Source organism: Ranitomeya variabilis, chromosome 3 (assembly GCF_051348905.1).
Source record: "Ranitomeya variabilis isolate aRanVar5 chromosome 3, aRanVar5.hap1, whole genome shotgun sequence".
NCBI classification, from domain to species: Eukaryota; Metazoa; Chordata; class Amphibia; order Anura; family Dendrobatidae; genus Ranitomeya; species Ranitomeya variabilis.
In genome coordinates, this window is record NC_135234.1 from 419,230,831 (window position 1) to 419,252,964 (window position 22,134).

The 22,134-nt window shown below is 41.5% G+C and overlaps 1 protein-coding gene across 1 annotated transcript in view; it reads right to left on the reverse strand.

Moving 5' to 3' along the window:
• DOC2B (double C2 domain beta) overlaps positions 1-22,134 on the reverse strand; it is a 1,351,069-nt gene that overhangs the window by 9,490 nt on the left and 1,319,445 nt on the right. Inside the window, exons 7-8 of the mRNA XM_077296346.1 lie at positions 8,664-8,745; positions 7,243-7,339 (exon numbers count right to left, since the gene is read on the reverse strand). Coding sequence (XP_077152461.1) covers positions 7,243-7,339; positions 8,664-8,745 — 179 coding nt within the window. The remainder of the gene's footprint in view (positions 1-7,242; positions 7,340-8,663; positions 8,746-22,134) is intronic.

Genomic DNA, 22,134 nt, shown 5'->3' on the forward strand with positions numbered 1-22,134 from the left:
CTATTCTGATGTCTGAATCCTTGTTGTTCCGTTCTAGACAGAATCCTATCACACTGCATAGGCTCAGGCATCTGCTCTGAGGACAACGCCACAGCGCGCACAGTTCTGCGCTCCCGCAAGCGCCGATCAATCTGAATGGCCAGAGACATAGAATCACTCAGACCAACAGGCATGGGAAAACCCACCATAACATCTTTAACAGATTCAGAAAGACCCTTTCTGAAAATTGCAGCCAAAGCTTCATCATTCCATTTAGTCAGCACAGACCATTTTCTAAATTTCTGACAATACAATTCTGCCGCTTCTTGACCCTGAGACAGGGCCAACAAGGTATTTTCCGCTTGATCCACAGAATTTGGTTCATCATATAATAACCCTAGAGCCTGAAAAAAGGCGTCTACATTAAGCAAGGCCGGATTCCCAGATTCCAGTGAAAATGCCCAATCCTGAGGGTCGCCACGCAACAGGGAGATGACAATTTTAACCTGTTGAATGGGATCACCAGAGGAATGAGCTTTCAGAGCAAAAAACAGTTTACAGTTGTTTTTAAAACTCAAAAATTTTGACCTGTCCCCAAAAAACAAATCAGGAGTAGGAATCCTAGGCTCTAAAAGCGGAGTCTGAACAATATAATCCGAAAGACCCTGTACCCTAGCAGCAAGCTGGTCTACACGAGAAATTAATCCCTGAACATCCATGCTAGCACAAGTCTCCTCAGTCACCCAGAGGAAAAGAGGGAAGGAAAGAAAAAACAGGCTACAGAAAAAAATGGCTCAACACCTTTCTTCCCTTCTTCTGAGATGCATTTAACTCATTGTTGGCCAGTTGTACTGTTATGATCCGGTGACCTAGGAGCCGCATGAGAGACGTTCTCAGGAGTAAGTGGTATCTGTACTGACCGCGAACCCTAAACTGACACCGCAACTAGAAGTAGCCGTGGGGTGTACCTAACACGTCCTAGACACCTCGACACAGCCGGAGGACTAAATACCCCCATAGGTGGAAATGGGAATTCTATCTTGCCTCAGAGCAGAACCCCAAAGGATAGACAGCCCCCCACAAATATTGACTGTGAGTATAAGAGGAAAGACACACGCAGACAGAAAAACAGAATTTAGCAAAAGAGGCACTTCTAGCTAAATAGAAAAGGATAGGACAGAATTCTAAGCGGTCAGTACTAAAATCCTAAAAATATCCACAGCAGAAAATACAAATATACTACATCTAACTAAAGACATAGCAAGTATATCTGCAACTCCTGAGAATCCAGCATGACTGAAAAATCCAGACAAAGTCTAAGCTGGACAAAAACACAAATGAATTGCACTGAATTACAAGCACACTGCATGTGTGCACAGAGACAAAAAACCAGACACTTATCTTAGATGAATTGGCAGCAGAGCATGAGGAACCAGAGAGAGAAGCAATCCCTCCAAGAACAATGGACAACTGGCACTGACTAATGAATCCAGCAGCCCTAAATACCCCAGTCAGGCCTGCAATCAGCAGGAACACCTGACCATGATTGCAAGCCAGGGACAGCTGCAATACCACCAACAACCACCGGAGGGAACCCAAGAACAGAATTCACATCAGTCGTCGCGACATTGCATTAAAAGGGTATCATTAAAAATGTCAGCTAGGCATGTCAAAAATAAGCCCTCATCCAACACGAGATCACGAAAAAAGGAGAAGCTATCTTTTTTTAGCAAAGTTTGGATTTTTTTTACAACTTAGATAAAAAATAATTTAGACATGTTTGGTGCCTATGAACTTGTAATGACCTGGAGAATCATAATGGCAGGTCAGTTCTATCATTTAATGAACCTAGCAAAAAACAAACAAAAAACAAGTGTGGGATTGCACTTTTTTTGTAATTTCATCGCACTTGGAATTTTCTTCCCGTTTTCTAGTACACGACATGGTAAAACCAATAAGGTCATTCAAAAGTACAACTTGTCCTGCAAAAAATAAGCCCCCACATGGCCATACTGACTGAAAAATAAAAAAGTTATGGCTCTGGGAAGGAGGGGAGCAAAAAACAAAAACGCAAAACCGAAAAAAGCTCAGGGGGTTAAGGGGTTAAATTATAATGACCACCCAAATACCGTGTATTGCACCCTCTAACATCAATGACAGCTTGAAGTCTTTTGTGGTAGTTGTGGATGAGGTTCTTTATTTTCTCAGATGGTAAAGCTGCCCACTCTTCTAGGCAAAAAGCCTCCAGTTTCTGTAAATTCTTCGGCTTTTTAGCATGAACTGCGTGCTTAAGATCTCCCCAGAGTGGCTCAATGATATTGAGGTCAGGAGACTAAGATGGCCACTCCAGAACCTTCACTTTGTTCTGCTGTAGCTAATGACAGGTCGACTTGGCCTTGTGTTTTGGATCGTTGTCATGTTGGAAACTTCCAAGCACATCCCATGTGCAGCTTCTGAGCTGATGATTGCAAATTTTACTCCAGTATTTGCTGATAATGTGCTGCATTCATCTTTCCTTCAACTTTGACCAAGTTCCCTGTGCCTTTGTAGCTCACACATCCCCAAAACATCAGCGATCCACCTCTGTGCTTTACAGTAGGAATGGTGTTCCTTCATCATAGGCCTTGTTGACCTCTCTCCAAATGTAACGCTGTGGTCAAAAAGTTCAATTTTGGTCTCATCACTCCAAATGACCTTGTTCTAGAAGTTTTGAGGCTTGTCTCTGTGCTGTTTTGCATATTGTAGATGAGATAGTTTGTAGCAATTGTGCAGTAATGGCTTTCTTCTGGCGACTCGACCATGCAGCCCATTTTTCTTCAAGTGCCTCCTTATTATGCATCTTGAAACAGCCACACCGCTAGTTTTAAGAGAGTCATGTATTTCAGCTGATATTATTTGTGGGTTTTTCTTTGCATCCCAAACAATTTTCCTGGCAGTTGTGGACAAAATCTTTGTTGGTCTACCTGACCGTGGTTTTGTTTTTACAGAGCCCCTGATTTTCCTTTTTGTATCTCTTTCCTGTTTTATACAGTTCAACTACCTTTTCCCGTAGATCCATTGACAATTCTTTTGCTTTCCCCATGACTCACAATCCAGAAACATTAGTGGCTGGATGAAAGATGCAAGAGTCTGTTTGAATCCCAGAAACTCACTCAGCTTTTATGCACACACTGATTGGTCACAGGTGAGGATGTTAGGTTTAGTAGCCATTCAAACCCATTTGTGTCAATATCTGTGCATTTTATCAGGCCAAAATTACCAGGGTATGTGAACTTTTGATCAGGGTCATTTGGATGCTTTGGGTTGCCATTATGATTTAAAAAGAGAAAACACAGTAGTTTGACAGTAAATGTATTCTCCCAACCACTAACCATGAGTGGAGAAAAAGTTTTGGTGTTATCATTCATATCCTCTGAAAAATGGCCAAGAAAGCAAAAATTCTGTCGGAGTATGTAAACTTTTGAGCACAACTGTATTGTATATGCTAGTTACTTATATGCCACATTTGTCTGTTGTTCAGACTTTATTGCATCTACTATCAGCATGTGCTTTAGGCAAGCAGCCCTCTACTGTTATAACTGCTACTCATGGGAACTATGACATGCTTAGCATTAATAGGTTGCAATTTCCTTCTTTGGGGATCTTCCAGCATTGCTATACATATATAACACTCTGACAGTTTCTTCCCCTAATATCGATACAGGAAAGATAAATATCTTGGTACTGTGTTAGCCAGTAGATAGAAAAATATTTAGAATTGAGAGTCTTCAGTGGTTGATACCTTTTAATGGCTAACTGAAGATCTGTTCAGTAAGCCATTAAAAGGTATCAACCACTGAAGACTCTCAATTCTAAATATTTTTCCCCTAATATCATGTTTTTTCTTGTTCCCCTAAAGTGCTGTATGTATTTATATATACACTTTGGCCATACTCATGTAGTACCCCTTGCCCTTGTGTACAGCTAGTTTTTGTATATTATATACCGTATATACTCGAGTATAAGCCGGCAGCTCTTCCAGTGTTCAGCGGTCACGTGGTACCGCTCATTAAAGTAATGAATATGCACGCATATTCATTACTGTAATGAGTGGTACGTGACCGCTAAACACAGAAAGATGCCGCCGGCTCTCGGAGACCATCTGACAGTGAGACACTGCCAGGGACCGCGTCGGCAGCAGGTGAGTATATCGGGGGAGGTGAGCATTGCGCGATAGTCACCTTCTTCGTTCCACCGCTGCGCGCTGCTCTGTCTTCCGTCCTCTGGCTGTGGCTGTTCAGGTCAGAGGGCGCGATGACGCGATTAGTGTGCATGCCGCCCTCTGCGCGTGGAACGAGGAAGGTGACTATCGCTGGTGCCGGGGGCCTGAGCAAAGAGAGGTGAGTATGTGATTTTTTTTATTTTAATCGCAGCAACAGCAAATGGGGCAAATGTGTGGAGCATCATATGGGGCATAATGTGTGGAGCATCTTATGGGGCATAATGTGTGGAGCATCTCATGGGGCCATAATGTGAGGAGCATCTCATGGGGCCACAATGTGTGGAGCATCTCATGGGGCCTCAATGTATGGAGCATCTTATGGGGCCATAATGTGTGGAGCATCTTATGGGGCCATAATGTGTGGAGCATCTTATTGGGCCATTACGCATGGAGCATCTTATGGTCCCATAATGTGTGGAGCATCTCATGGGGCCCCTAATGTGTGGAGCATCTCATGGAACCATAATGTATGGAGCATCTAATGGGGCCACAATGTATGGAGCATCGTATGGGGCCATAATGTGTGGAGCATCTCATGGGGCCACAATGTATGGAGCATCTCATGGGGCCATAATGTGTGGAGCATCTTATGGGGCCATTATGCATGGAGCATCTTATGGGGCATAATGTGTGGAGTATCTTATGGGGCATAATGTGCGGAGCATCTTGTTGGGCCATAATATGTGGAGGATCTTATGGGGCCATTATTAACCTTTGCGCAGCATTATATGGGGCATATTTTAATATGGAGCATTATATGGAGCGTATTTTGTATGGAGCATCTTATGGGGCCCATCATGAACTGGATGGAGCATTATATGGGGCTCCTGATTCAATATGGATATTCAAAAACACTTAAACTACTGATGTCTCAATTAATTTTACTTTTATTGGTATCTATTTTTATTTTTGAAATTTACCGGTAGCTGCTGCATTTTCCACCCTAGGCTTCTACTCGAGTCATTAAGTTTTCCCATTTTTTGTGGCAAAATTAGGGGGGTCGGCTTATACTCGGGTCGGCTTATACTCGAGTATATACGGTAATTGTTTTACCTTTTGTTATGCCCAGTGTTTATTATCACATTGCATAGGTGTTTTTTAGATATGTGTATTTTTATCGTGAATTGTGTGTACCTTTCTCTACAGTGCCACTATTTTTCCAAACCATGTTTTCAATAGTACTTTTGGCATGATTTATGACTCAACAGTTTGGGTTTTATTTTTTGGTAGCTGTAATATTGTGCAGACAACTGTAATATTCAAATGCGTGCTAATCGTCGTTTGGACGGACAGCACTCGTCCCCATGTTCTGCTATGGGCCCGTGAATCAGTTCCAATTTTTTTCTTTGGACAGAGCTGTTCCTGGGAAAAATTGTAGCATGTCCGAGTTTGGTCCAATATTCGGTTTGCACTCGGCCATGCAAATCAATGAGTCCAGGGAAAACATTGCAGTGCACTCCGACTACATCTGAATGCAGTCCAATTTCTAGGTACAGACAGAAAGGAGAATATGGAGAAATTTTTTTTCTCCATTTTCGGAGTTTGATTTGCATAGTCGACCTGAGTCTCTCAGATGAGAGAATATATGCTCACTAGAGATGAGTGAGTATACTCGTTGCTCGGGTTTTCCCAAGCACGCTCGGGTGGTCTCCGAGTATTTGTAACTGCTTGGAGATTTAGTTTTTGTCCAAGCACCTGCATGATTTACGGCTGCTAGCCAGCCTGAGTACATGTTGGGGTTGCCTGGTTGCTAGGGAGTCCCCACATGTATTCAAGCTGTCTATCAGATGTAAATTATGCAGCTTAGGCAATGAAAACTAAATCTCCGAGCACTTACAAATACTCAGAGATCACCCGAGCAATGAGTATACTCGTTCATCACTAATGCTCACGTGACCCCTGCCTAATAATACGATATCATCTCTATAAGATAAGGCAGGAAGAAATTGGTTTGTGCAACTTGGGTAAATGTGGTGCCATAGAAGTCATTTGAAGTTATACATTTGTATAGATATTTACAAAGACAGTGTAAAAAATTCCTAAGGTTTATTATTTTCATCCGAAGGAAAGGAGGTTTATTCATCAATATAGGGAATGATTCTTCACAATATGAACTTTAAAATTTCCTACCCCAAAAGGTCATTATACAAAGTCAATTAAATTTTTTTTTTTTAAAATAATGAAACATCTAAGTCATGGCCACTGGCAAATAGGTTATATACATAACACTTTATTATTTTCATCCGAAGGAAAGGAGGTTTATTCATCAATAAAATTAACAAAATGAATGAACCAAACAGAATGCTAATCAGGTCAGTATTAGGCGTGACCATTAGTGATGACTGAATGTGCTCGAATAAGGTGTTATCTGAACACTTTTGGGTGCTAACAGAGTGTCTTGCTCGAAAAATATGTTCGAATCCCCGCAGCTGCATGTCTCGCAGCTGTTAGAAAGCTGCAACACAAGCAGGGATTACCTAATAAAGAGGGAATCCCCGCATGTGTTCTGCTTGTCGAACAGCTGTGAGACATGCAGCCGCTGAGACGAGAAAACCCGTAGACACTCGTTTAGTACCCAAAAATGATCGGATAAGACCTTATCCGAGAACGTTTGCTCATCAATAGTGACCACCTTATGCCTCTAAAACACCATCAATTCTTCTAGGTACACTTGTATGCAGTACTTGAAGAAACTTCACAGGGAGGTTGTTTCAAATATCTTGGAGAATAAACAACAGATCTACTGTGGGTGTAGGGTTTTAAAGCTTGCAACTCTTCCAAGCAATTAGAATCTTTCCTGTATAGAGGTTCTTGCAAATTTAATTGCCAGAAATCAATCTTTTTGGAGAATTTGGTGAAGCCGGCAAATGCGAATTTCAAATACACAGTACTATACAACTATTGATAAATATAATTAAACATTATACTACGCATTTCTGGATAATATACCATATATTGCTTCAACTCATAAATAGCTTTGCTAATGCATCCTCTTCACTTACCTATAAAGTCATTCGATTTTCCAATATCGTAATCCCAAACTGTAACTTCTAAAGTCTTTTTTGCCAGGTCACTGTGCTTTATTTCATAACAGAATTCCTGAAGAAAGACAGAATATATATATATACTGAGAAACTAACTGTTCACATCTCTGTTGGAGTCTGGGTTTAGAGTGTCAGGTGCAGATTCAACTAAAAATATATGCAGTATAAGGGCAATTTTGTCTAGTTAAAGGACAGACACCATGAAGAAAACCAGACCGATCTCATCACATTCAATGGGATCTGCCAGGTGCTGCTGGTGACTGTCATAAGTCAAGGACCTAGCACTTCAGCTTCTTTCATTTTGCAGCTCCAATATTGGAGCAGAATAATGGAAATTGGAAAGACTGATGTGAACACAGCGTAAATCAGTTTTTTTCAAGTTGAGAAATGCCATACATAAAACTTGGAGTGTGTAGTGATGTACTGCATATTCATATTCCACAACTGTGACAACTGGCTCTAGTGTTTTTGCTGAAGAACAGGGTAACAAAGGGGTAACATTTCTCCTTATGGAGAGTGATATGCCTGACATGCCAGGGTAAGGAGACTTATAGGCCATGCAATGCTCCTCTGGGAAATTAATATGCAAATTATCTCTTCAGAGAGCAAGAGGACTTGGACTCTGGCGCCACCTATTGGAAGTAGTAATCCTAAATGTCTATGCCAACCCTTTAAAGAGCTTTGCCACATGCTTTAGGATAAAAGCCAAACCAATTTGCAGACACGAGTTTCAGGCTGTTGTCCGTCCCCAGTGCAAAGCATGAGCTATGAATTGGATGTTTGAGAGACCTCTTGACTGTGAGGATTGCTACTTTCAATAGGTGGCACTAGATATCAAGTCCTCTTCTTCTCTGAAGAGACAATTTGCATCTCTTAGAAATAAAATACAAATAGGTCCTAAAGGGTAACATTTCTCCTTGTGGAGAGAGTCAAGCCAAGGCTAGCATGTTAGAGTGAGAAGACTTCTAAGCCATTCATGCTCCTGCAAAACATACATATGAAATCCTAGGGAAAACTATAAGAATACAATCTTTTTATAAGAAAAAACTGTGTAAAACAAGCTGGAAGCCAAAGCAAGATATGGATTAAAAAGGAATGTTAATTAAAAAGGATGGTTTTTTATCCTCTCCTTATCGGATCCAGTTCTAGCCTTGGCTCAAAAAAACTTTCCCACAAGCTGTATGACTGTTTCGGAGACAGACCATGCTGAGGGTTTTAATTACTGCAATATGTGCTAAATATGTGCTCTGTTTTATATGAATGGACCTTCGTCTGCTTGACATAGAGAGCCCCAGTGTTCCTATTTGTTCCAATTTTCTCAGAACTACTGACTGTACAGTTAAAGGTTGCTTAGCCTTGCTGTACATGACTATAGTTACCTCATTAAACTCTGGATTTAATGTCTTCTTTTTCACAGCAGTTTTATGTTTTGATTTCTTGTCTTCATCAGGTTTTAAGTATCTGGAACACAGAAATGTATACTAATTATTTACTGTCTACAGGACATTCAGGTCACACATTTCAACATTTCAGAAGAAAAACAATTACTTAGCAAAAAGATGGGCATTATCACCATGTTATGTTCTCAGATGAGCATTCCATCTAGAAGTTCTATCTAAATAGCCCAAAAATGAAATTTATAGAAAAGGCCAAAAGTTTTGAGACTGACACAAATTTTGATTTTCTCAAAGTTTGCTGCTTCAGTGTTTTTAGCTCTTTTCGTAAGAGGTTTCTATGGTTACTGAAGTGCAACTATAAGCATTACATACATTTGATTTTTAAGTTCTAAATGGGGTTTCATGAGAGAAATGGGGGTTTCATTCAAAATGGCAGTCTGTCCTTGTTTTTCTTGGAGAGAAGTGGCTTATTTATTGGCCTTCTGCACCCCAGGCTCCAAAGGCCCTCACCTCACTGTGCATTCAGGCACCTGCCTGCTGCCAATCCTGAAAAACCTATGCGCTATTGTTGAACCAAATTCTCTTAAGGAAATGATCATCCCACTTGCTGGACTTTTTTGGGCTCTCTGCTGAAGACTTTTTACTGAAATTGAGACCTTCTCTTTGAAGGCCTTGAAGATCTGATAAATGGCTGATTTAACGATAATCTTACAAGCAGCAATGTCGCCTGCAAAGACCTTTTAATGCAAGCCAATGATTACTACACAAGTTTCCTTGGAGGAAACCATGGTTAACAGAAGAATACAATGATTTTAAGGACCAGTCCCTCTTTTAAAGCAACCAGTCTCTAGTTATAACTCAATCAGCAAGACAGAATATCAGCTGCCTTGTCTTCATTAACACTTTCTCTTGGGCTAACAAGAAGATCACTGAAATTATGTAAGCAGATCATTTTGTGCCAGGATTGAACATGAGTGGAAATTGAGTTTTTTTGATTAAAAGGATTGTCAGAAACTAACATTGATTTACCGGTAATCCCAAAACTCTATCCAGGGCCGTATTTGCCACTAGGCACTTGAGGGCACGTGCCTAGGGCAGCAGGATGTGGGGGGTGCACTTGAGCTAGGTTTTTTCTTTTTTTTTTTATAAAAGTTCGGGGTCAAGTGGGTCATATTTTGTGCAGACAATATAGTGAGGGGCAATTTTTTATTCAGGAGCATTATAATGACACTTGTATCTTTAAGAACGTCATGTGGAGATTTTCTGCAAAAGAGCAGAGAAGATGGAAGTCTGCAGAGACGGCTGTGGATGAGAAAACTCATCATGGGGTCTGGACAAGATGAAGAAAAGAAGACTGGCTCCAGAGGCGACGTCATCTATAAGGTACCTGGATGTAAATGTTATTTGTGATGCTAACTAATTCTCATGTTTTTATTTATGTTAGGAGCATTAAAGGGGATGTCCAGGTTTGTATTGAGTCTGCAGTCATTCTTTGTGACTGCAGACTTCTGAATTCTCACAGTGCGCACTGCACGCTGTCAAGATTCTCTCATGCTGGCGATTTACATTGATGCGGTCACATGCTGACTAGACATATGTGGCCTCCGTCAATGAAAATGAACTGAGCGAGGCCGGGCACGTCTAGTCGGAATGTGGTCAGAAGTATACAAATCACATGCTTGTGCTGACATGACTGTCCACCGGCAAGGGAGAATCCTAAAAGTGTGCAGTGCATGAGATGTGAGAATTCAGAAGCTGCGATGTCAGGATTCAGCTCTGCAGGTTCCAGTCGTCACATGGACACTTCACTCATATGTGATTTTCATACTCATGGTCCTGTGACAACGAGCTTCTCTTCTGCTTCTCTCAGTTTTTCACTGAACATTGAGAGCATTAGGGAGAGGAGCTCGTGGGCACATGACTGAGTGTGCAAATCGCATATGTCCTTGGCGGAGGGGGGGCACCAAAATGAATTCTTGCCCCTGGTGCCAGAAACCCTAGATACACCTCTGGTGCCCCCCTACACTACTGTACCCTGTGGCACCTACACTACTGTACCCTGTGCCCCATGTGCTGCTCTGCCCCCTACACTACTGTACACTGTGCTGCTGTGCTCCTATAGTACTGTGCTCCATGTGCTGCTGTATCCTCTCCCTCATGCACCTCTGTGCCTTCTGCTTCATGCACTACTGTGTCCCATGTATTGTGGTGCCCTGTGCCTCCTGCACTGCTGTGCCCCGTGTGTTGTGGTGCCCTGTGCCTCCTGCACTGCCGTGCCCTGTGTTTTGTGGTGCCCTGTGCCACGTGCACTGCTGTGCCCCGTGTGTTGTGGTGCCCTGTGCCACCTGCACTGCTGTGCCCCATGGGTTGTGGTGCCCTGTGCCACCTGCACTGCTGTGCCCCATGTGTTGTGGTGCCCTGTGCCACCTGCACTGCTGTGCCCCATGTGTTGTGGTGCCCAGTGCCACCTGCACTGCTGTGCCCCATGTGTTGTGGTGCCCTGTGCCACCTGCACTGCTGTGCCCCATGTGTTGTGGTGCCCAGTGCCTCCTGCATTGCTGTGGCCAGTGTATTGTGGCTGGAGGGTCGAATGTTACTTGTCCCTGCCCCAATGGTCAAGCAACCCATTGCTCCCAGGTCCCAGGCCCTCTAAGCTCCACATACTTGCTGAGTGTAACCTGGCAGCAATGCCGTATTTGTCACTAGTCACTTGAGGGCACCAGGATGCGGGGGAGGGGGTGCACCAGAGCAAGGTTTTTTTTTCTTTTTATGCAGATGTGGAAAAGCTGCTGGATCTGCCGCGAATAGCATAAATCGCTGGTGTGAAAGTAGCCTAAGTCACTGCCGATAGTGTCATACTCACTAATGGGGGAGGCAGCATGAAAAGTGCCTAGGGCAGCATAAACTCTAAATACGGCCCTGACTCTATCCATTGAATATCTAATCTCTTTTCTCATATACTTTAATTAAAAATTCCCGACTGTTCCCTCACTATTCTAACTGTATTTATTTTTACTACTTTTTTTGTGATGACGCCTTGTTTGAGAATCCCAGTGCATGCTGGGATACCGAAACAAAACATTATCAGGGGGCAGAAACCGCGGTCACTGCCACAGCCTCTGTCGCCACTCTTAAATAAAGAGTCATCAATGACGTCCGTTTCAGGGGCTGGGATAGTCCCTGCTCTACTGAGCATGTGTCGGTTGTCAGTTCATATACTCAGTAGGATCTTGTCACGGTGTAATAATTTTTTTATTGCACAGTGACAGTGCGCTCCCTCGCCAGCTATGATGAGAAATATTCTCTGAAGAGGAGATTACTCGGAGAGCAGGAAAAGCCAAAACCAACTCTGTCCCCAAAGCAATGTCTTACGGAATGTTTTTTATTAAAGTATGCTAGAAAAGATACTAGATTTTTTACATTAAATAGATAGAGATATTGTATTAAGTGAGTGTTAGTTTTGGACCTCTCATTTAACTTAATTTTCATGGCAAGGAATGACTTTGCAATTTTTTTCACAGTTCATCTCATCACTGTTAATAAAAATGTGGAGTTATACATATATCGCCAATCTCTCTCTGGTAAAGTAACTATGTATATACTTTACCAGAGAGAGATTGGTGATCACCATTAATGGTGGCCACACTGGCCGACTCTCAACGCAAATTGTGTGAGTGTGATGGAGTAGTGATGTTCCGTTTCATACACTAGAAACAGCTGATTGGTGAGGGGTACCAGATGTCAGACCACCCAACAGTCTTATGTTACTGACATCAATATTATAATAGTGTAAAACCCTTTTAATGTTAAATGACTATAAGATAAATCTCTAACATCTTCCATACTTCTATTTAAGCATGTAGTGACTGCAGTCTGCCTGCAGAGGTCCCCAGTGTATCGCAATGCACAAATCCACATTATTATTCACAACACACATGTGAATGGCATAATCTCGCTCCACAGCTATCATTGATGACCAGCAGGATCAAAACAACATGGAAAATAAAGTTACTCAACATTGTGTGTTATACAAATGAATGTTATCAGAGATAATTATTTTAATGATTTGGAATATTTATAGCAAATGTATTTTCACGAAGAATGAAAAAAATAACACCTTGTTCCTTGTACGAAAACAGAATAATAACAAGTCAGAAGTAGACTCTAGGATAATACAAAAGTCAGACTACAATAATAATTCCAACAAATTCCCTTATTAATGAATTTGGGGTTGAATAAACAGGTGCGGCAGATTATCTTCGCATAATAAGGTTTTTGTACTGCTCTGAAATTCTATTACTTGCATCAAGCTTGTAAAAGAAAACCACCTCTAAACAAGCTGATGACGGCAATGAGTAGGCGACATCCTTCTCCGTCTGCAGTGTATGTGCTCTAATGCTGAGAATTCTTTAGCGCTCGTCTGGGACTTTGGACACGTGGGATTTCATTTACTAAGTACAATTGTTTCACAGCTACTGTCGACCAGGACATTTTATGTAGTTTCACCATAATTCTAAAGTTGTGGCCCAATAAATAGCATCTGAGTAGTTCTCTCAGTCTGGTAGGTACTTGCTTTAAGATCGAAAGCACCAAGCCTCACAAGATCGGCAGAACAGGCATGGGTGTGTAGTAGCAACTTGTCACTGTAAGTAGCAACTTCATGTACAAGTAGAGCTGCTGCTGCTGCTGAACCTAAGCATCGCCAGTCAGATGGAAGCATCTGAATCACAAAACAACCCTTTTTGGCTGCTATGCTATTTTTTCTGTATATTGTGTCCAATTAATTTAAAGAAGCCCTTCTATGATGTTTATTTTTACCGCAAAACATGTGTATGTCTACAGGGTGGGCCATTTATTTGGATATACCTAAATAAAATGGGAATGGTTGGTGATATTAACTTCCTGTTTGTGGCACATTAGTATATGGGAGGGGGAAAACTTTTCAAGATGGGTGGTGACCATGGTGGCCATTTTGAAGTCGGCCATTTTTGAGCCAACTTTATTTTTTTCAATGGGAAGAGGGTCATGTGACACATCAAACTTATTGAGAAATTCACAGGAAAAACAATGGTGTGCTTGGTTTTAACGTATCTTTATTCTTTCATGTTTTATTTACAAGTTTATGACCACTTATAAAATGTGTTCAAAGTGCTGCCCATTGTATTGTATTGTCAGTGCAACCCTCTTCTCCCACTCTTGACACACTGATAACAACACCGCAGAAGAAATGCTAGTACAGGCTTCCAGTATCCATTGTTTCAGATGTTGCACATCTCGTATCATCACAGCATAGACAATTGCCTTCAGATGACCCCAAAGATAAAAGTCTAAGGGGGTCAGAATGGGAGACCTTGGTGGCCAATCAATTGGCCCACGAAGACCAATCCACTTTCTAGGAAACTGTTCATGTAGGAATGCTCGGACCTGACACCCATAATGTAGTGGTGCAAGATATGAGATGTCTGGTTGTGACTTACAATTATCTTCCATTTGAGAACATATGCATGTTCGATTTAGTCAAACATGCATGTGTATAGGGGGGAGCAAGCTTTTCACTTTTCAAGAAAACAATAGATGACAAGTTACCAATATTTCTTAATCTCCAGCAATCAAAGAAATACAAGAACTTACTAGTTTTAGGACCTACCAGTTATAATACCTTCAAGTCACTTTGGGTGTATACATTAGAAGAGACGATTTCAGTGAGATGAGCTAATGTGTATGGGGGCATTATCTCAAAATAGCAGATAACTTCTTTAATGTGCTCTATTACTATTTTTTTTTTAAAAGAAAACCTTGCACGGTATGTTTTTTGGGCAAGGTTAGAAAACGCATATTTTTGGTGGGGTTGGACAACAGACCTTGCAGTTACCACAATGTTTATAGATGTGAAATTATTGCACAAAGAAGAAAATACTTGTACTTACAGGAGCTTTTAATATTACATTTTTATATTTTTGTAGACTTTTATGCACACAAGAAAGACAGTAAGATATGAGCGAGTTATAAAGCAACCCAATATTTATTTCATTATTGGAATATTGTTAATACACAGTCGAATATCTTTCATGTTGGCTATGGCTTGATAATAATTTTTTCATGTACAATTACCATAATGATTATCTGCAGAGAACATTTTTCAAACATGTTTGCTACATTTAACAACCAATGAATTAGATTCCTATCAGCTGGAATAAAGCAACTTCTGTGCTACTACAAATCCAGTATTTGCGATGCACGTGTGTGAAATGGCATACACGAATATTGGCACTTTCTGTTCTTCCTTCGGTTATTTTTAGAGCTTCTATCTTTACATTGATGGATTTCTCGAGGGAAACATACATACTAATTGCTATTGCCCAAATGGATTGTACAAGCCTCATTTGCAATTATTAGCTATCATCAAGTAATATGTTTCCCTTCACTTAGCCAGACATATTGTATTGTGGCAGATGTCACATAAATAATGGATAAAGCAGAACATTACAAATAACTTAGTGAAGTAATAAATCAGGACATTTTTCTACAGTGTCTATTTTTGGTATTTTTGGACAGATTGTACAGTAATACATACTATAAGAGTAATTCATTTTACAACAAACTCAATTTTGGCTAGACCATCTCAAATTTTTACCTGTTTTCCCCCACTGTATGTGAGGGCACATTCCCTTTCTACCCCCATGGTGACTGAGGATTAGGTACAGCTGTTGAAATTTTCCATTTCTATTTTTGTTCGGTGGGAGAGGGAAAGAAGGATGGTACATTTTTACTATTTTTACTATTTTTATTCAAGCTCCTTTCTTAACTCATCCACTTGATGGTGATACCATGATAGTTACATGATGATAATTTGGAGGCCACAGGCTGTAGGTTTCAAATTCGTTTACTGACTTTTTACCATTACAACTATTAACTGCAGATTCGAAACTACAGACAAGCAACCTAACATTTAAACAGACATGTAACGTTCCTACATCCAACTTGTTGATAAAGTTCTAAAGTAGATCGCTTTTTAATCTCCTGAGCTTTCATGAAAAAAATATAACAGGACTAGCCATCTACTATATGCCATATTCAGTGTCAGACTGGGTTTGCAAAGGCCCACCAGTAGCTTTGATTCTTGGGGCCCACTCTTCAGCTACATCCAAAAGTTACCTGACCCTAGTATACAAATTTACTTTTGCTTCTATGTAATATGAATTTGTCTAGCTTGTTTAATGAATGAATAGATTATACCTTTTTCTACAAATTGTGAATTAAGTGTAATAGCATTACTCATTTCCACAACTTCACAGGGGCCAACCAAAGGATTCAACTGTTCTCCTGTGGGCCAGTCCAAGCCTTGCTATAGTTAATAGTTCTGTCCCCTTTGTGACAAACGGGGCTTTAGGCTTCTCCACAAACCAGGGTGCAACTGCTACCACTTAACCTGGTGTAGCTATGCATCTTGTCTTTACTTAAACTATACTTGCCAATGCTCCTGGAAAAAGGTGAAAACTTCTAGACTTCCAAAAGAATTAGGAAGTCTGAAGAGTTTTCTTATACATGAGGCTGGGATGTTTTGTCAAAAACAAAATACAAACCCATTCACAGGGGGCATGAGAGAGAGATGCATGTGGGGGTGCAAGCGTGCATCCCAGAAGCAAAGCATCCCGAAGATAAGCCTTGATCAAAAGGCAGCTATTCCATGGCAAAGAATTAACATCCATCTTATCTCTTCACACAGGTACAGCCTCCCACATCTGCTTGCTGTCGCATCTGCTGCAATAGACTCTAATGGTACAACCTCCCACCTCTGCTTGCTGTCGCATCTGCTGCAATAGACTCTAATGGTACAACTTCCCACCTCTGCTTGCTGTTGCATCTGCTGCAATAGACTCTAATGGTACAAACTCCCACCTCTGCTTGATGTCGCATCTGCTGCAATAGACTCTAATGGTACAACCTCTCACCTCTGCTTGCTGTTTGTCATCTGCCGCTTTACCATCTAGAAACATATTTTAATGTGCCTGCTTAATGATTGGTATAATTCATTTGTTGCATTGTAAGTTCTACTTACTCTTTGATGTATATCCATGACAGTGGTCACTCTAGATATTACCTGGTGGAAGGTGTTATAGCATATAGATGTTGCCAGCCCCAATGTCTTTGATCATCTAACCACCCCCTGGTGTGCTGGCCCCAACTGCCAAATTATGCCCAACCAGTTCCCACAATCCATCTCTTCTGACCCAGCATTCTGGACTATACATTTAGAAACATCCTTAGGGGTGCACGCATGTGGGGGTGCACATGAGCATCCCAGAGGCAAAGCATCCCAAAGGTAAGCATTAATCAAAAGGCAGTTATTCCAGTTAGTCAGTGCAGGAGTCAGGTAGCCCACACTTTGCTCTCCCTTCTATCCATGTGCTTTATTCCTATCCTCCTATGTTCCCTTGCCATCCACACTCACCGTCCAATCTCCCTTCCGTCAAGACTCATATACATCAGCTCCTCTCTCCTTCCCTCTCCCATGTACAGCTCCCATGCACTTCTCACCTTCCTGAAAAACCTCAGCCCATCTTGATCAAACATACTGCACAAAAAAACTTCATACAATTCCAATACCTACTTGCTCTTTATCTTCCTACTCCTACTGATTTCAGGGGACATCTCCCCCAACCCTGGTCCACCATCCACCAACCTCAACCCCTATCCTACCTCGTATCATAACCACACTAAACTTATTAATATTACTTGCACTCCTTCATATCTTCTTTTAATTGTGCCCTTTGGAATCCATGGTCTGTATGTAACAAACTTCCTTTTTGTACACAATTACTTTCTGAACAACTCTCTGAATCTGTTGGCCCTCACTGAAACCTGGATTCAGGATTCTGACACTGTCTCCCCTGCTGCCATTTCCCATGGTGGCCTACTATTCTCTCATTCCTCGAGACCCACAAACAGACATGGTGGTGGAGTCGGCATACTCCTGTCCCCACAATGCACTTTCCAGGTCATCCCCCCAGTTCCATCACCTTCTTTTGAGGTCCACACCATCTAGTTCTTTTGTCCCCTCTCCCTTAGAGTAGCGATCATATACCAGCCCCTAGGCTCGCCAACCCACTTCCTGGACCATTTCTCTGCCTGGCTGCCGCACTTCATGTCCTCAGAACTCCTAACTCTTATCCTGGGAGACTTCAACATCCCCATTAACAGCCCCACTTCCACATCTGCATCCCAGCTTCTATCACTAACCACTTTTCTTGGCATCTCACAGCTCTCAACCTCTGAAACACACAAAGATGTAACACCCTTGACCTGGTCTTTGCCCGGCTTTGCTCCATGTCCTACCTAGATAACTCACCGCTTCCCCTCTCTGACCACAACATTCTTTCCTTCATACTCACAATTCCTCGCCCACCCCAGCACACTCCTACCTACCACACATTCAGAAATCTACAAGCCATTAACCCTCATACACTTTCAGACTCCTTACATTCATCATTGTCCCCATTCTTCTCTTTTTCCTGTCCTGATCTGGCTGTACATCACTACAATGACACTCTTAGAAGCACTACAATGACACTCTTAGAAGCACCCTTGACCAAGTAGCGCCCCTCACCCTCAGAAACTCCAAACACAGAGTAAAACAGCCCTGGCTCACATCACAAACTAGGCTTCTCCAGTGATGCTCTAGAAGTGCTGAATGCTAATGGAGGAAAACTCGCACACCAGAAGACTTCATACACTTCAACTTTAGGCTAAGAACCTATAATTCTGCCCCTCACCTCACCAAACAGACCTACTACACCACTCTGATCTCGTCACTATCCAACAAGCCCAAGAAACTTTTTGACACCTTTCACTCCCTCCTCAGGCCAAAATCACAAGCCCCTATCACAGACATATGTGCTGATGACCTGGCCTCCCACTTTATAGAGAAAATAGATAATATCCATCGGGAAATCTGTTCCCAGCCACCAAGTGCAGTGACTCCCATCCCTACCTGCATTTCCCCTGGCTCACTCTCCACATTTTATCCAATCACAGAAGAAGTCTCCAAGCTCCTCTCTTTTTCTCATCCAACTACATGCACTACTGACCCCATTCCCTCTCATCTCCTCCAGTCGCTCTCTCCAGTCGTCACAAGTCACCTAACTACAATCTTTAATCTCTCCCTCTCTTCTGGCATCATTACTCCATTACTAAAGAAACCCTCTCTTGATCCATCCTGCACAAATAACTACAGACCAGTCTCCAATCTCCCCTTCATCTCTAAACTCTTGGAGTGCCTGGTCTACTCCCACCTTACCAGTTACCTCTCCACTCACTCCCTCCTACTACTACTACTACTACTTCTCAGTCCAGCTTCTGCCCCCTACATTTGACAGAAAGTGCACTCATCAAAGTGACCAATGACCTTCTGACAGCAAAGTGTAACAGTGACCACTCTCTGCTCATTCTTCTCGGCCTCTTTGCAGCTTTTGACACCGTTGACCACCCTCTCCAACTCTCTAGGCTCCATTCATTAGGCATTAAGGACACTGCTCTCTCCTGGTTCTCTTCCTATCTTTCTTATCACTCAGTGTATCGTTTGTTTCCTCCACTCCGTCGCCTCTTCCTCTCACTGTCAGGGTACCTCAGGGCTCAGTCCTTGGCCCCTTCTCTACTCCCTCTACACGGCTATAATTGGACAGATCATCAGCAGATTTGGCTTTCAGTACCATCTTTATGCCGATGACACAACTATACACGTCATCCCCTGACCTTACTCCCGCTATACTACAAAACGCCAGTGACTGTCTGTCCGCAGTCTCCAACATCATGTCCGCTGTCTATCTGAAACTCAACCTCTCCAAAACTGAACTTCTTCTGCTCCCGCCATCTACTAACCTCCCTAAACCTGATATTTCCCTCTCCGTGAGTGGCACCATAATAACACCCGGCAGCATGCACGCTGTCTGGGTGTTATGTTTGACTCCGATCTCTCCTTCACCTCCCATATAAATCTCTTGTCCGCTCGTGCCGCTTACACCTAAAGAACATCTCTAGAATCTACCCTTTTCTCACCACGGAAACAACAAAAACCCTCACTGTCACCTTGATCCACTCTGGATCTGCCTGGATTACTGTAACTCTCTGTTAATTGGCCTCCCCCTCACTCGTCTTTCCCCTCTCCATTCTATCCTTAATGCAGCAGCCAGGGTCATCTACCTGGCTAATCGCATTCAGACGTGTCCGCTCTTCGTCATTACACTGGCTGCCCATTCATTATAGGATACAAAGTACTTGTTCTCACCCACAAAGCTCTTCACAGTGCGGCACCCCCTTACATCTCCCTCATTTCTGTCTATCGGCCTAACCGATCTCTGCACTCTGCAAATGACTTTCGACTAACCTCTGCACTAATCCGTACCTCCCACTCCCGACTCCAAGACTTCTCCCGTGCTGCACCAATCCTCTGGAATGCTCTACCCCAAGAAATTAGGACCATTCACAATTTGCATAGTTTTAGGCGCGCCCTCAAAACATATTTGTTCAGAGCGGCCTATCACGTTCCCTAATAAAAGTCATTTTATGTGTAAGGGCGCGTGTGTAGCCCAATTCACTATCTCCATCTATCCCCCACCCCCTGAAGATGGCTGGACCCTCACTGTAAATACATCATTGCAAATAAGCTCCTGTACTTTGTATCTCCTCCACCTCCTTGTAGGTTTTAAGCTCTCACAAGCAGGATCATATTATTGTGCTTTAATTATTGTATTGTTAACATTGTTACTTATGACTTGTGTTTCAAACTCTTAAACTGTAAAGCGCTGCGGAATATGTTGGCGCTATATAAATAAAGAATATTATTATTATTATTAGATGTGAATGAGAAATATGGGTATGTCCTAAAAAAGGCAACATGGCTATAGGGAGTAAAAAGTTGATGACCTCCTGGAAGAGCATCCCTAGACGTTGGCAAATAGAACTTACACTATGTGGAATAGCCCTACCTTTATATCTATTTTTAAACTGTCCTACTTTTGGCAAGAAGAATAATATATATTACAAAATTATCTTACAGATCAGGCAAGCGAATGTAAAAAAAAATCTAGTATTATTATTAAAATACCATGAGAATATTTATTTTAGTATTGTCAATAGCAATAATGTCAGTTCTACAGGTTTATCTGTAGCCTTCACTTTTGGGTATTTATTTACGATTTATTGCTGGATATTCAATGAATGCTTTCCAATTCATTTCTCCTTTGGATGCTTGCCAGACTAGATACTGTAATTGTAGTGCTAATTGGCTGCATATCATAGTTTTGCAGATTAACTTTATCTAGATGTTGATGGTCTTTAACTGATAAAGGGTTTATGGTGACTATAGAATGTTATAAGAAAGATGGTCACACCTCCCACATTGACAATTATGTTAAATATGGTTTGCACAGTTAATTATTATTCCACAGCAAACCACAGTGAAAAAGCCAAGAAAGTCAGCATAAAATCCTTGTTTTTTTCTCCAAAGCCTCAAAGTTTATTTCTTTACTAGAATTGAAATCTGTGAGACACGCAAAGTCCTGGTTGATAATAAATATTCTAATAATAGTAAAAGCAAATTGATAACGTAACGCAGAACAGAAATGTACTTCTCTCTTCTGTCAGGTATTAAAAGGAGAGATAGGCGTCTGCATAAATTGTTGAATATATGAGTAATTTTCCTTTCCTCCAGGGCTCCCACTCTACATGTTATTTTGATTGAACATTACAGGCACTGGGACAGTTAATTAAATTGAGACGTTCTTTTTCTCTAACAATATAAGGCTATGGGCTATGTATTTTGTTATAGAGATGACTGAAAGTTTTATGAGTCAGTTTGCAAATGAAAAAGAAACAAAATTCATTGAATATCCTATTTAAAAAAGCTAGAAATGGAATGCAAAAGCATATGGAAGCATATTAAGTGTCAGGAAGCTGTTGTGTTCAGTTGATCTGTGCTCAAATATAATGTGGTTGCATTCGGATGTGCATCAAATGAAAAAGAAATGTGATTACATTTCAAAAATAAATATGCATTAGACTTGACATGTTCATTTACATTTGAATACATGTGCATCTTACACATAGGAGGAATGCACATTTTCTTTCACTTATGAATTGCGCTAGGTTGTGAATTATTCATAACAATCCAGGCCATATTTCTATATATGGAAAAGTGGGGTAGGGTGTAACGGGACATATATTCAAGGGCTAGGGGACATATGCCTTAGGTAGAACATTTTGACACAAGGCGAAAACAGTGAACTAAATGTTTGCCCCCAAATTACAAAAACTCACTATGCTCAACCAGTGGAATAAATTGTATGGTAGACTATGTCACATTGGCCAGTTTCCCTTTTTTAGACTTATACTTCCTGTTGTTTTAGGAAATAACACATGTACATTACCCACGATGCACAGACTCAGACCCTAACTA